This window comes from Carettochelys insculpta, chromosome 2 (assembly GCF_033958435.1).
Source record: "Carettochelys insculpta isolate YL-2023 chromosome 2, ASM3395843v1, whole genome shotgun sequence".
Classification (NCBI taxonomy): domain Eukaryota; kingdom Metazoa; phylum Chordata; order Testudines; family Carettochelyidae; genus Carettochelys; species Carettochelys insculpta.
This window is the reverse complement of record NC_134138.1, coordinates 243,825,601-243,841,521: the sequence shown is the minus strand read 5'-3', so window position 1 is coordinate 243,841,521 and position 15,921 is coordinate 243,825,601. Positions and strand designations below refer to the sequence as shown.

The window sequence follows — 15,921 nt, the reverse complement described above, 5'->3', positions numbered from 1 at the left end:
GGCCAGGTGAGTAGCCAAACTTCTGAAGTTAATTCATAATTCCAAAACAAAATAAGCAAGGCATTTCTCAGTGACTGCACCACAACTGAATCATTTTTAAGGCATTAAACCCAAAGCTGCCTAACCAACCTTCCAAGGTTCTCAAGGTTATAACAGAAATGCAATATCTAGGTGTCTTACTACTGACATAAAGGGGAAAAGCCATGCATTTACATTATTGACAATTATATATCACTAGCACTTCCTTAGAAAGCTTTATATGACCAGCTCTCTCTGCTCAGCTCATTATAGTTGTTCTTATTTCAGTCTTCTGGTGGAAAGCTACATGCCACACAGCATTCAAAATATGGAGATCTTCTTTTATGAAAGAATACTAATTTGATAACAGTGTAAGTATCTTTGTATCATGTCTGCACTGAAGCCATATTCAGTATTGGTGTAAACATCAGCTGAGTCACTGAAGTTATGCCCACTTACACCGATGGCTGAATATAACTCTAGAATTTCAATACAATTTTAATAAATAAAATGTGTGAGTCCTCCAAGTCTGAATACGTGCATTCATATGAAGAGGTATCTGGGATTATCAAGTCTTCCAAGTCACTAATTTCTCAGGGTATTATCCAAAGCTCACTGAAATCAGTTAGTCTTTCTACTGACTTCAAAGAGCAATGGCCAAGCCCAAAAGCTTTCCCTTTTTGGTGTGCTTCAGGAGAAGGCCAAAAAAAGAGTCTTGTAGCACCTTAAAGACTAACATTTTTATTAGGTAATGAGCTTTCATGGGTAAAACCTCATTTCTGCTCCAGAATCTGAAGAAGTGGATCTTATCCATGAAAGCTCATTACCTAATAATAAAATTCTTTGTCTTTCAGGTGCTACAAGACTCCTTGAGTTTTTTTGTGAACTTATAGACTAACATAGCTACCCCTCTGAGACTATTTACCATCAGAAGATGACAGTTAGCCAAGCACCTTAGATGGATGTAGAGGAATAGATACACAGGCAAAATGCGAGAAGGATAACAGAAGAAGAATTTGAGGGCTGACATATCCTCCAATAAAAAGGCTCATCAAGAGGAAAAAGGTGTGTTAATATGTTTTCAGAAGAACAAGCTAAGTGTGGCCAACTAAGCAAATAGGAAATAAATAGGAAGAGAAAACATTACAGGACCTCAGTGCAAACAGACATAGGTGCCAATCCCATGGTTGCTCTAGGACTGGTGTATCCATAGGGTGGAAAAAAAATAGGGTGTACTCAGCATGCACCAGCAGCCCCACCCATCAGCTCCTTTCCCCCTCGCCAGTGGCTCCTACCCACCATGATCAGCTGTTCAGCAGTGTGCAGAAAGTGCTAGGCAGGAGCAGTGGCAGGATATGCTCAAGGTAAGGGGTGGAACAGAGGTAGAAAGAGGTGGAGCTGTAGCATGCATGCAGTTGGGGCTGGGCACATCTAGTACATGTCCTTTTTTTAAAGTCACTGTCTAAACATGCTCTCTGACAGATAATACATACGAAAGCAAATCTTTATAACACTGTAATACAATTTCAGGTAGCATTTCTACCCTCAAAATTAAATCAGTACAACAAGGAAAAAACAAGAATATTTTCTACATCATTTTGCATAATTTTATTTCATTTCTTTTATAAGTAATACCCTTACACATACAATACTATTTTAATTGCTATTAGTAATTCAAGTCATTGAGTAAAAATTCAAGTTAGTGTCATATTTTATATACTGAACTGATTAAATTCTTACCAGCTTACTAAAATGGTATTTACAGTATCCACAGTATTGGACATTATCTGCACCATTACCCTCTTCTTCACAAAGAAGGCCTGCAAACTGAGCACTGGAAAAATACAAACACAACATTCAAGATCAAAAGCAGTTTTATACCAAGTCACCTCAAAATCTTTATAACAAGTTTTCAAATACAGATGCCTGAAGTTAGCGGGGAGACTCCAAAAGGCATAAATAGGAGTAGGATATGCAGCTATCACTGACTCAATGTAATGTGGTGCCTAACTGACCTTAATGCTGCTTAATCCATATTTAGGCATCTAAATAAGGCACCAGTCCAAGGATGCATGTTGCTGGTGCAGAACACATTTAAAAATCAGGTCACTTACTAAGGTTCCTAACTCTGAACTAGTCTACATTTGTGACATTGTGTAAGGTACACATAGCTACAACAGTCAGCAAAAGACAGCCTGCATCCACACACTCTGCTGTATGTAATTTCACAAGGCACTTAAAGTATCCAGAGTGGGAAGGGAGCAGGGGAAGGCTCCAAATTCAACTACTAGAGATTTTCCCCCACTACCATTCTCCTACTAGAGCAAGGGTGGCCAACCAGCAGCTCTTTGAGCCATTAAATGCAGTTCCTCCTTGGAGCCATGCACCAGGAATGTTGTCCGCCTCTCTGCGCATGCGCCCCAGTACTTGGTGAGAGAAGCATGTGAAGGAAAAAGTGATGGCTCTGGTGAGTCACCAGCATTGAGTTAGAGCAGGGTAGAAGGAGGCTGGTGGGGAGGGGATTGGTTTATAGCAGGGGGCTAGGGTGCCCAGTTCTGGAGGTTGGGGAGGGGGTTGCGTTAGACCAGGGAATTGGGGGTGCTTAGTTCTGGAGAGGAGGAAAGGGGGATAGGGTTAGAGCAGGGGGCAGGGGGTGCCTGGCTCTGGGGGAGGGCATTGAGCCACATATATATTTATTTGTATCTATCTGTGGCTCTTAATAGCTAACTGGTTGGCCACCCCTGTGCTAGATCCTTTCCCCACCACAGTGAAAGGCTTCTGAATTGGGAAGCTACCAGAGCCTTTCCCCACTACCAGTGTCTTTCACTGGCCAGTGGGGACGATGCAGCAAGGCTAAACTGTAGCAGCAGGAAGACAGAGGGGCACAACATTGCTAACTATAGGAGCGTGTACGTAGGAGGAACTGTTTGTGTACGTAAGGAGAGTTATATGCACTCCTAGGGTTCAAGTAAGTAGACCATATTACTCTCCTATGAAGTGTCTCCCCATCTACACTGCCATTTATACCCATGCTAGCTGGGCAAACAGTGCCTGTACTTTACATGCTGCTGTAAGTATAGATTTAACTTCAAATTCTTGGCCTAAAAAACTTTATCTCAGGCACTGGTTCTCTTAACTGCAGTCCACAGACGACACATGGTCGGTCGCCACCTTGCAGGTTGGCCATAAGGCTTGGGGCACCCTCACCTCCCCAGTGAGAAGCCCACAGTGGTGCTCCAGCCGTATGGAGCCCCTTCCCCCACACCAAGGTTCTTGCCCAGCACCACTTCCTGCTGCAGTAGGAGAGTGGGGGAGAGATCTGCCCCAAGCACCACAGGGCAGCTCCATGTACTACCACTCCCGCTTTCCCCAGCTGGAGGGAAGCAACGCCAGAAACCACTCATTGAAGGGTTTCCCAGCTGCTCCCATTAGCTAGATTTCAGCCAATGGGGGCAGCAGAGGGTGGTACCTGGGAGCAACTGGGAGCTCAGAGCCAGATAAATGCCCCCCCTTGCTCCACCAGCCTCCCTGCAGCCAGACACCCTTCTTCCAGCCTGCTCCTGGGCCCTCTCTCCCGGCCAGTCACCCTACCTCCAGTCTGCTCCTGCACACTCTCTCCTGGCCTGACTCTGCACCCACACTTGGCAAGTAAGCAACCCCACCCTTGCTGCTGAACCTTCACCTCTCAGCCAGACACCCTATCCCCAGCCCACTGCTGCACCTGCCCTGCCTTCCAGACCTCCCACCCTCAGTCCTCTCCTGCACCCTCCTTCCTGGCCAGACATCCCACCCCAAGCTCAATCCTGCACCCTCTGATCTCCTTCCAGGCACCTCACCCTCAGCCCTCTCTCCCAGCCAGACCTCTACTCCCAACCCACTCCAATACCCTACCTCCCACCCATACACCCACCCTTACCCCCATCCCTATCCCATGCACTGGCAGCACCCTCCCACACACTGAACCCTTCATTTTTGGCCTCGCCCCAGAGCTTGGGGGGCTTCACAAAATCTGGGACCCCAGAAGTGTTCATCTGGCCTATGGGAACTCCTGAAGCTTGCTCCCCGCCCCCAGCCCCCTCACCTTGCTCCGCCCCTCTGGAGCTGCAGCACCTGAAGAATGAGGTATCTCAGTTGGGGCTACATCAGTAAGAGTTGGGGGGGTGTCTTTTGTTTTGGGGGGCTGACTCTCATTTGTGTGACATCCAACTGATTTTTCTGTAGATCAGTTGCCCCGACTCAAAAAAGGTTTGCCACCCCTACCATAAAGACAACACTGAAACCCTTTTTTTTTTTAAACATAAATTAATAGTTTACTTTATTAAAAACCAAGTTGGATAAACTAACATGATAAAATTAAAGCAGTTGATCTGTTTAAATATTTTGATTTTGATTAATAGTATTTCCTTTCTTATCGGTTATATACGCCCCCTTATGTTACAGTTCCAGTGATCTCATATGAATAATTAAATATTAAAGGTATTCAGAGATACACAAAGGCATTTTGTCATAATGAGTGGTTGGCTGATGGCCCACGGAAAGGTTTGCATTGAGCAAGATGGGCCATGGGCCAAAAAGTTTGAGAACCACTAATTTAAGCAAACGAATAGCTTTCAATAGACTGATGCTTTAGACAACAGTAGAAACTGCTCAAGTCCTGAATACGTTAAAAGCTACTCTTCTGATCTACCAGAGAAATTCCATAAATAGAAGATATAAATATTGAAGCTATTTTAAATAAAACTGAAAGTACAACAAAAGTGAAGCTGTATTTTATTGGTTTAAAATGGTCAGCCCTATTTTAAAAAGGCCCTCAAGTTTCCTTCTCTGCATTAATAGCTTGTTCTATTGAATTTTCAAAAGTCATAATTCAGTAGAACAAGAAGTTACTCACCTTATGCAGTAATGATGGTTCTTCGTAATGTGTCCCAAGTTCTCCCCTGTAGATGTGCATGTGTAACTTTGCTGCAGATTGTAGACTTTCAGCAACAACGTCCATTAGGCCTGTACATAAAGCTACATCTACACTACAGTGCTCTTTCAAAAGATGAGCTTCCAGAAGATCGTCTTTCAAAATAGTGCATCTACACACAGAAAGTGAATCGAGCTTCGATCCGTTCCTTTGAAAGAGCATCCACACAGCTACTTGCTCTCTTTCAGAAGAGTAGAGCAGGAAATGCTGCAGACAGCGTAACATGGCTGACAAGACCTTCCGAGGTCTATAGCCAACCACTCCCTTAAAGGGCCCCTCTCAAACACTCTTGCCCGGCACATGCTAAGGCCTGCTGAGCTGCTCCAAGCAATGCTGAGCCTATGCAGGGACCAGACAGTCAGCAACACCCAATGGATCCCGATCAGGAACTCGTGGAAATAGAGCTGGCCATTCTGGGCGCCATGGTTGGCCAGCTGGCTACAATACTTGCGGCCACTCTCCACCTCCTCCTGGGGGCAAGACCCCCGCCAGGGCCCTGGGGCCACTCTACCCAAGATCCCACCATCACTCCCCCGCTCCGAGTGCCCCGGTGTCTCTGGAGCCACCCCAGCAGCTCCGACTGGTGGGAGTGGCTGGTGCTGGGGGAGTGAGACAATGCCAGATGGCTTCAGAATTTCTGGATGAGCAAGCAGACCCTCCAGAAGCTCTGCCACTGTCTTGCCCTTGCCCTCAGACCCCAGAACACCCACATGCAACCCACCCTCCCCATCAAGAAGCAGGTCATCATCACTGTCTGGAAGCTGACCACCCCGACAGCTACCAGTCTGTGGGACATCAATTCGGAGTGGGCAAGGCCACCCTCATGGAGGTAAGGCATGCTCTGGTCACACATCCACTACAGGGCGGGGGGAAGGAGCTCCAGGGGAGGGGGACCCTTGGTGCCTGGGATTATTGGGAGTGGAGGCCGGGAGGGGGCCCAGGGGAGCGGATATGGGGGAGGAGACCTGGGGAGAGGGCTGGACACACCCCATCATGCTCTCATAAGAGGGCAAGCCCACCCTCCCTCCCATACAGGTCATTCGCACAATTAACACCATGCTGCTCCACAGGGTCATCCACATGAGGGATCGTCTTTCCTCAGTTGTCCCTGACAGCCCACTGGAGGCAGAGATGGCAGCCCAGGCACCCCACCTCCAGCACCATGATGGGCCTGCACTGGGAGGGCCCAGAGCTGGTATGGGAATGTCGCCACCATCTGCTGCCGGGCACAGGTGGCTGAGAAGAGACATAGGGGAGCCTGGGAGGACCTCGTGTCTAACCTCAGGAACATAACCAGGGTCCTGAGGGTGCACCTGGCCCACCTGTTCCTCCCCTTCTGCGCCCTTGTGAAACCTGATCCTACCACAACCCCACCACATCCCTACCTTTCCCATGCTTCCCACACCATTCCAGCTCCTCTGGGAACCCTGAACCAGAGTGGGTGGGGATCCCAGGGCGGAGGGGGCTTATGGCCCTCCACCCCTACCCAGGAGTAATGCCCCCCTCTCTCCCAGGTTGACCTGCCCTCCCCTTCCCCAGTCCCCTTATATATATAGTTTGCCGCCTTCCTCACTGTATATAGTTCTGGTCCCTGTTTGTAATAAACACACAACTAATATTTTTTGTTAAACATTTATTTTTGCACCATTTCTATGTCCTCTGTTCATGCTGGGGGGATGGTGAGGGATGGATGTGTGGGAGGGGGTGGCTGTGGGCCCTTGAGTGAAGCTCTCACTGAGTGCCTGTCTAAAATGGACCCTGTCCCAGTGGGCCTGGTGACTTGAAGCAGCGGTTGGCTGCTTGTAGTTGGACTCAGCCACCCATCCTTGAACAAATGCCTTGCCCTTTCTGGAGGGTGCAGCAGGCACCCACCACATGTGGGATGTTCCACAGCTCAACCTCAAAGCGCATGACAAGGCACCTGAACCGACCCTTCAGGCACCTAAGCACTCATTTGACCGTGTTGCAGTCCTGGTTGAGCTGGGTGTTGAAAAGTGTTTGGGTGGCCAGCACAGGGGCACATTAGCCAGGGCTGCAGGGTTCGGCAGCATCTGCCACCACACAGAGGGGTGTGGTGATATCCTCGACCTGGAGCTCATGGGGGGCGGGGTTTCCATACGGCGGTAGAGCTCGGAGCTCTGGAACACCTGGGCAACATGTCCAGCCCACCCAGCCCACATAAAGGTTCGTGAACAGGCCCTTGAAGTCCACCAGTGCCTAGAGCACTACCGGTTGGTAGCCCTTGCAGTTTATGTAGCTGCCAGCACTGTGTTCCAGGGCACAGACAGGAACGTGCATCCCGTCCAGGGCACTGTAGCAACTTGGGAAGCCGACCACAGCGAATCCTGTGACAGTTGCATCCACATCCCAGAGCTCCCAGTAGTAGGGGCAGGTTACAGAACCTGCCCCGACTGGCTGGCTTCATCCCAGGTCCGGGTGTAAGCATGGCGGAGCTCTTTCACCTTGCTTCTCACCTGGTCTGGGGTGCGGGCTGGGTGTCCCCAGGCAGCCAGTCGGGTGGCCAGGCAGGCAAAGGTGCTCACATTACAGAGCTTGCCACTCATCACCCGCAGGACGTCCTCCTCCTTTCACAGTCCCAGGAGGTCCACAGCTCTAGCTCAGTTCAAGAGGGAGCCCAATTTTTAGATGGCTGGCCAGGTTCCTGTGAGAGCTCTGACGGGACCCTGGGGCTCCTGGGGCAGCTGGCTGCTGGGCATGGCAGTTTTTCGAGTCTGAGGGTGTGTCCGTGAGGGCATGCAGCTTGTGCATCATGCCTTTGCTGCCAGCACACTCTCAGCTTCCTGCAACTGGGTTTCTGGGTCCATGCAGCTGTAAGGGCAGCCAGACGCAGGGAGCACAAATCTCTGCTGCCATTTGGATGGGTGTCTCCATGCCCCAGCTGGCCGGCACCATGGAAGGCTCCCTTTTCTAAAGAACATGCCTATGCACATTTTTTCCTAAAGAAAGAGGGCACTCTTCCTATTATGGGACTGTAGGAATGCTTTCAAAAGCAGCACTGTGTTCTTTCGATTAACTTTAAGAAGAGTGTGTTTTGTGTGCAGACACTCCAAGAGCTCTTTAGAAAGTGGGCTGGATTTTCCGAAAGTACTTGCTCGTGTAGACGCAGCTCAGATGTCTCTCTTCAGGTTCCACCACGAAGCTAGCCAGTGCATCTGGGTTTACCTCTCCTCAGGCTGTCCCTACACCACACATAGAAGTCGATCACTGATATGTAATTTCACCTATGCCAATTGCATAACTAAAATCAACTTATCGATGCTGCATTTCCATGTCAGTCTACACAAAGGTCAACAGGAGCACTTCTCCCGTTCACCTTCTTTATTCCTTGCCTCTCACGAGGAGTTCCAGGGTCGACTTTGACCCCCGAAAGCATCATTTTGCACGTGTGTGAAGTGAAACCCTGGAAGATCGACCCTGAGTAGGTCAATCTTCCACAGCAGTGTGGCTCTAGCCTAACTGACTTCTCTACCACAGAAATAATCTGAAGGCCCAAAAAGATTTTGACGCACAACGAGCCAAAGTCTCAAAAAGTAACAAAAAATAATAAGAAAAGCCATCAGAAGCAGGAAGCCTACTAAACAGCCAGTGGAGTCCTTAGGTGATCAAAATTCTAAATGAGCATTCAAGAAGGACAAGGTCACTGCAGAGGAACTAAATTAACTCTTTCTCTAGGTCTTTCAGGCGGGCTGAGAATTTGATGGAGATTCCCAAAACTGAGCTATTCCTTTCAGGCAATAAATCTGAGGACCTATCAAAGACTGAGCTATCTTTAGAAGACGTTTTGAAACAAGCTGATAAATTAAACAGCAATAAATCACAAGGACTGGATGGTATTCACCCATGGGTTTTGAAGGAACTCAAATGTAAAATTGCCAGCTAACTGTGGTACGTAAATCATTTACATCAGCTTCTGTAGTGGGAAAGCTGGTTGAAATTGTAGTAAGGAACAGATTCAAACACCTATAGCTGTGTCTACACGTGCACGCTACTTCGAAGTAGTGGCACTAACTTCGAAATAGCACCCGTCGCGGCTACACGCGTCGGGCGCTATTTCGAAGTTAACTTCGACGTTACGCGGCGAGACGTCAAAGTCGCTAACCTCATGAGGGGATCGGAATAGCGCCCTACTTCGACGTTCAACGTCGAAGTAGGGACCGTGTAGACAATCCGCGTCCCGCAACGTCGAAATTGTGGGGTCCTCCATGGCAGCCATCAGCTGGGGGGTTGAGAGATGCTGTCTCTCCAGCCCGTGCGGGGCTCTATGGTCACCGTGTGCAGCAGCCCTTAGCCCAGGGCTTCTGGCTGCTGCTGCTGCAGCAGGGGATTCATGCTGCATGCACAGGGTCTGCAACTCGTTGTCGGCTCTGTGTATCTTGTGCTGTTTAGTGCAAGTGTGTCTGGGAGGGGCCCTTTAAGGGAGCGGCTGGCTGTTGAGTCCGCCCTGTGACCCTGTCTGCAGCTGTGCCTGGCACCCTTATTTCGATGTGTGCTACTTTGGCGTGTAGACGTTCCCTCGCAGCGCCTATTTCGATGTGGTGCCGCGCAACGTCGAAGTTGAACATCGACATTGCCAGCCCTGGAGGACGTGTAGACGTTATTCATCGAAATAGCCTATTTCGATGTTGCTACATCGAAATAAGCTATTTCGATGTAGGCTTCACGTGTAGACGTAGCCTATGTGAACACAAGTTGTTTGGGAAGAGTCAACATGGTTTTTGTAAAGGGAAATCATGCCTCATTAATCTGCTAGAATTCTTTGAGGTCAACAAGCATATGAACAGGGGTGATCCCTGACGAAAGGTTCTTAAGCAAAGTGAGCTGTTACAGGATAAAAGAGAAGATCCTCTCCTGGATCAGTAATTGATTAAAAGAGAAGAAACAAAGTGTAAGAATAAATAGTCAGTTTTCAGAATAGGGAGAAATAAACAGTGATGTCCACCACAGGTCTGTATGAGGACCAGTATTATTCAACATATTCATAACTGATCTGAGAAAAAAGGGTAAACAGTGTGGTGGCAAAACTGTGAAGAATTACACAGGGATCTCACAAAACTGGGTTACTGACTGAAGTACGCATTTCTTCACAGAATGCAGTCAGTCTGTGGAACTTGGTGCCACTGATAATACCAGAGAGAAGGGAGATCTTGTCCACACCAACCACCCCGGTGCTGCTACAGCACTGATGATACATCATTGGCACTATCATGTACTGGTTATGTCTTCTTAGGGGAATGCTTACCCCTGTCTTTGACCCTGAGTGCCATCAACTCACTGCCTGTGCCCAAAAGGTCTGTAGGCACATCAATGGCACTTGTCATTACAGATTGTCATGAACTTTGCATAGGATGCTGATGGTACTCACGGAACCAGTGCTCAGGGTTCTGAATGTACCAGAGATAATTTACCGCTAGCTTGGGCCTCACTGTGAGAGCTTCCCACTCTCTTTTTCAATGACTTATTAGAGGTGTCATCAGCTGGTTTTATTCACCCACTGCGTTTGGATGTTGAGGGCTGTGGGGAAGACTCATCTTTGCCAGGTGACTTTTGTTGCAGATACTGAGAGCTGCCTCCATAAAGATGATCTTGTCTCAGTCCATTATCCTTACGAATGGTTAGGACTGAGACTGAGTTTCTGGAAGGAACCATACTTTTGTGGAATCCAGCCTTCCCAGAGGTAGCATATGCATCAGGAATGCTTGTCTGCAACAGGGATAAACTCCTTGGAGGAGAATCACTTTTTGAAGCCCAGTGAACCAGGCATACTTTGTTGGGGGAAGGGACCCCAATGAGAAACAGCAGAAAATTTTTTTTTTAAATTTTCACTGAAAAAAAGTGAAGAAAACTAAAACTAAGCACTAGCAGACTAACTTAACTTTAGAAATGTAAAGCAAAAGTAATGCTCTTAAGGGACTGTGAACAATTCTGTCTCTAGCCTGGGCAGATGAGATGGAACTAAAGGGGGTTAGCCCACATGCACTGCCTAGCCTCATGGTATGTCATGAGGACATGTAGTGTACGTATGGGCCTACCAGACAGTGCTACCGAAGTCTTCTGATCAGCAGCACAGGAACACAGGCATACCTATGGTAGAGCACCCATTGGGATACTACTCAAAGTTACAGAAAACAAACTTGCTTTTAACCATTTGCACTGCTGATTTATTTTCTGTACAGGAATCAATTTGCACACTAAATATGCATTTAGTTTTATTTTATATTTCTCCTTCATTAGAACAAGAAAGCAAAGTTTTAATTTGGAAATGCTGCAAGAAAGTGTTTAAATTGAAACAAATACATCACACTTTTCATCACAATTAAAATACCAAAAGCTTTTCTCTGAACACTAGATACTTTGTCGAGATTAATTTTTTAACACACACAACCTCAGCAAAGGTGTGCCTCCAAATACTCAAGACAGTATGTCTTTTAGTCAAGTTTTACTAATTTAAGTTTGACACAAATGTACTTATGGTTGATTCCAGGTTTTGCTAAAGAAGATACATGCCTGTTCGGAAACTGTTATTCAAGATGTGTTGCTCATGTCCAATTCAAACATCTGCACACCAGTGCCAGGAGAATATTTTTCCACACAATGATAGCAAGGGGAGGTTTACGTGCCCTCCACACCTTCATGCTGCCATCACAAGAGAGTGAAAGGAGTGGAGCCATCCTCATTTCCTTTAGTTCCTTCAAACCAGAAGCCACTATTTGAAGAAACTCTAATGTAGAGAGGAAGGTTGAGCATGAAACAGACATGTACAACACATGTTGAAGAACAGGAAGCAGGTATGTAACTGTTTTTAATTCTTTAAGTGACTGCACATCCATTCCAAGTTATGCTACTCACAACTGGTCCTACCCGGGTACATGTATCAGTCTACCAAAACAGACTGTAGTGCTACTCTACCAAATTAAGCATCATCTTCTGAGGCTTAGATGACGGCAAAATGGGTGTTGAATGTATGAACAGAAGACCTGGAGGTTCCTCTAAAAATGTGAGTAGTGGGAACATGACTCAGGAAAGATGCTGAAGCAGCTTGAACCTTCAGACTGTTAAAACACTCTGTGTTAGTAGAATTTTAGAAATATCAGAGGACTACTGAACTCAGAAGTAAATTCAGTAACATACCCTTCCAGGTGGGCCTTCAAGGGCTGATTAGATTGGAGGCAAAGGCTCTGAGCCCGGCCTAACCAGCTAGCAGCTCTATAAGAAGGCAGCCCCAGTGAACCCCGTGACCAGCGAACAGGAGCAGCTAACATGGAGTTTGCCTGCGAGTTCACCTTTGGGAGGAACCACATACCTGTTTTCACCTTTCTTATATGGTGTTTCTCTTGTGCCCTTCAAGGTGGCACTAGAAAAAAGGGATCTCTGAAAAGGGAAAAAATGTAGAGTGATATGGCTGGTAAGAGGTCTGTTGTTGTGACCTGCATGTCATGTGCCACGTTTGTCTTTCTCCCAAACGATAGAAAGGATTTTCTCTGTACCAAGTGTAACCTGATAGCCATTTTAGAAGAGAGGGTTAAAGGACTTGAGGCACAAATATCAACCCTCAGGTCCATCAGAGAGGGTGAAGACTTTCTGGATAGAAGGCAACAGATAATACTGTAGGAACAGTAGGCTACCCAAAACAAGGAGGAGAACTGGAAGCATGTTACCTCCAGGAGGAGAAAACCAGAGCAAGTCTCTCCAATTCCAGTGGAGTTAAGTAACTGCTTCAGCCGCTCTCCACAGGTAATACGGTGGAGATAATTGGGGCTGATACCTCCCAGGGATTGTATCTGAAAGAGTCCTCACAGTTTAGAAGGCATGGGATGCGCAGTCCTAGGGATGGGAGTTCTCTGACCACCACCTCTAAGAGAAAAAAACGAGTGGTGGTGGTCGGGGACTCCCTCCTAAGAGGGACAGAGTCATCCATCTGCTGCCCGAAGCTAGGATCCCGGCAAGTTCGCTGCTTGCCTGGAGCTAGAATTCGTGATATTACAGAGTCGCCGCCAAAAATTCTTAAACCTGTAGACTATTACCCCTTTCTACTTCTTCATGTAAGAACCAATGATACAGCCAAGAATAACTTTGACGAGATCACAGCAGATTACGTAACCCTCAGGAGAAAGATCAAGGAATATGGAGCACAGGTGGTCTTCTCGTCTATCCTCCCTGTGGAAGGAAGGGGTCCACGTAGGGATTGTCAAATCACAGTGGTAAATGCGTGGTTGCACAGGTGGTGCAGCAGGGAATGATTGGGTTTCTTTGACCATGGGATTCTGTTTTGTGAACAGTGATTGCTGAGAAGAGACGGGATCCACCTCACTAAGAGAGTAAAGAGCATCTTTGCGGGCAGGCTTGCAAACCTAGTGAGGGGGCTTTAAACTAGGTTTGTGGGGGGAAGGTGACACAAGCCCGGAGGTAAGTGGGGAAGCAGGAGGGAACAATCAAGTGGGTTTCCTGGGTGAAGAGGAGAAAGTGGGGCAATTGGCCCCTTCTCTAAGATGCTTGTACACTAATGCCAGAAGCCTGGGAAACAAACAGGAAGAATTAGAGGCCCTGGCACAGTCACACAAGCATGAGGTGCTTGGAATAATGGAGACTTGGTGGGACGATGCGTATAACTGGAGCACGGTCATGGAAGGCTATAAATTGTTAAGAAAGGACAGATGGGAGAAAAGGAGGAGGAGTTGCGTGCTATGTGAGGGAGCAGTATGATTGCTCAGAGCTCCAGTATAAGGAGAAAATCCAGTTTAGTGTCTTTGGGTTAAGCTTAGAGGCGGAGGTAACAGAGGTGATCTTAAGTATCGGAGGGGTAGCCGTGTTAGTCTGGATCTGTAACAGCAACGAAGGATCTTGTGGCACCTTATAGACCAACAGAAAAGTTTTGAGCATGAGCTTTTCTGAGCACGGGTGTCTGTTATAGACCACGAGATCAGGGAGAGGAGGTAGATGAGGCTTTCTTCAGGCAGCTTAGTGAAGATTCTAAATCACAGGCCGTGGTTCTCATGAGAGACTTTAATCATCCGGACATTTCTTGGGAGACCAATACATCAGCACACAGACAATCCAGGAAGTTTTTGGACAATGTTGGGGATAACTTCTTGGTACAAGAGCTGAAGGAACTGACCAAGGGCCGTGTGCAACTTGACCTGTTGATCACAAACAGGGAACAACTAGTAGAAGAAACAGAAGTGGGAGGGAACCTGGGCTGCAGCGACCATGAGATCGTAGATTTCAGGATCTGGACGAAAGGAAGAAGGGTGAGCAGTAACATACAGACCCTTGATTTCAGAAGAACAGACTCTGACTCCCTAAGAGACTGGATGAGCAAGATCCCTTGGGAAAGAAAGATGAAGGGGAAAAGAGTTGAAGAGAACTGGAAGTATTTTAAAGTGTCTTACTGAAGGCACAGGAACAAACAATCCCGCTGCGTAGTAAGAAATGCAAACATGGTAGGCAACCAGCTTGGCTTAACAGGGAAATCCTTAGTCAGCTTAAATTCAAAAAGGATGCATACAAGAAATGGAAACGTGGACAACTGACTGAGGAGGAGTATAAACATACAGCTGGAGTATGCCGGGCAGTAATCAGGAAAACAAAAGCACAATTAGAACTGCAGCTGGAAAGGGATGTGAAGAGTAACAAGAAGGGTTTCTACAGGCATGTGAACAATAAACAGGTTATCAGAGAAGGTGTGGGGCCATTACAGGATGAGGGAGGTAACCTAATGACAGATGATGCAGGAAAAGCTGAAGTACTCAATGCTTTTTTTGCCTCGGTCTTCAAGGACAAAGTCAACTTCCCAGTGATAGACCTAAACAATGCAGTATGGGAAGGTGGAGGGCAGCCATCTGTGGGGAAGGAAGAAGTTGCGAGATATCTAGAAAAACTAGATGTGCACAAGTCCATGGGTCTGGATTTAATGCACGCCAGGGTACTGAGGGAATTGGCAGAGGTCATTGCCAAAACTTTGGCCATTATCCTTGAAGACTCTTGGAGATCGGGGGAGACACCGGATGACTGGAAGAAGACAAACATAGTGCCCATCTTTAAAAAAGGAAAGAAGGACAATCCAGAGAACTATAGACCTGTCAGCCTTACCTCAATCCCTGGGAAAATAATGGAGGGAATCCTCAAGGAATCCATTTTGGAACACTTGGAAGAGGGGAAAGTGATCAAAAGTAGCCAACATGGATTCACCAGGGGCAAGTCCTGCCTCACCAATCTGATTAGCTTCTATGACAAGGTAACAAGCTCTGTGGACATGGGGAAGTCAGTGGATGTGATATACCTTGACTTCAGCAAGGCTTTTGATACGGTATCCCACAACATTCCTGTCCATAAGTTAAGGAAATATGGATTGGATCCTTGGACTATAAGATGGATAGAAAGCTGGCTTGATGGTCAGGCCCAATGGGTAGTGGTCAATGGCTCAATATCTGGATGGTGGTCTGTTTCAAGCGGAGTGCCGCATGGCTCGGTTCTGGGGCTGGTGTTATTCAACATCTTTATTAATGACTTGGATGAGGGACTGGGTTGCACCCTCAGCAAGTTTGCAGATGTCACAAAACTAGGGGGAGAGGTAGATACATTGGAGGGTAGAGAGAGAATCCAGAGGGACCTGGATAAATTGGAGAACTGGGCCAAAAGAAATCTGATGCAGTTCGATAAGGAGAAGTGTAGAGTCCTGCACCTGGGGCGGAAGAATCCCAAACATTGTTAAAGGCTGGCGACCGACTAGCTCAGCAACAGTACGATGGAAAGGGACCTAGGGGTTATGGTGGATGAAAGGCTGGATATGAGTAAAGAGTGTGCCCTTGCAGACAAGAAGGCTAACGGTACACTAGGGTGCATCAGGAAGAGCATTTCAAGCAGATCTAGAGAAGTAGTTATTCCTCTTTATCCGGCACTGGTGAGGCCTCATCTGG

The 15,921-nt window shown here is 47.3% G+C and overlaps 1 protein-coding gene across 4 annotated transcripts in view; it reads right to left on the bottom strand.

Moving 5' to 3' along the window:
• Positions 1 to 15,921, bottom strand: part of MLLT10 (MLLT10 histone lysine methyltransferase DOT1L cofactor) — a 284,997-nt gene that overhangs the window by 169,969 nt on the left and 99,107 nt on the right. For all 4 annotated transcript variants that reach the window (XM_074984859.1, XM_074984857.1, XM_074984860.1 and 1 more), the window contains exon 7: positions 1,759 to 1,852. In XM_074984859.1, the coding sequence (XP_074840960.1) occupies positions 1,759 to 1,852 (94 nt within the window). The remainder of the gene's footprint in view (positions 1 to 1,758; positions 1,853 to 15,921) is intronic.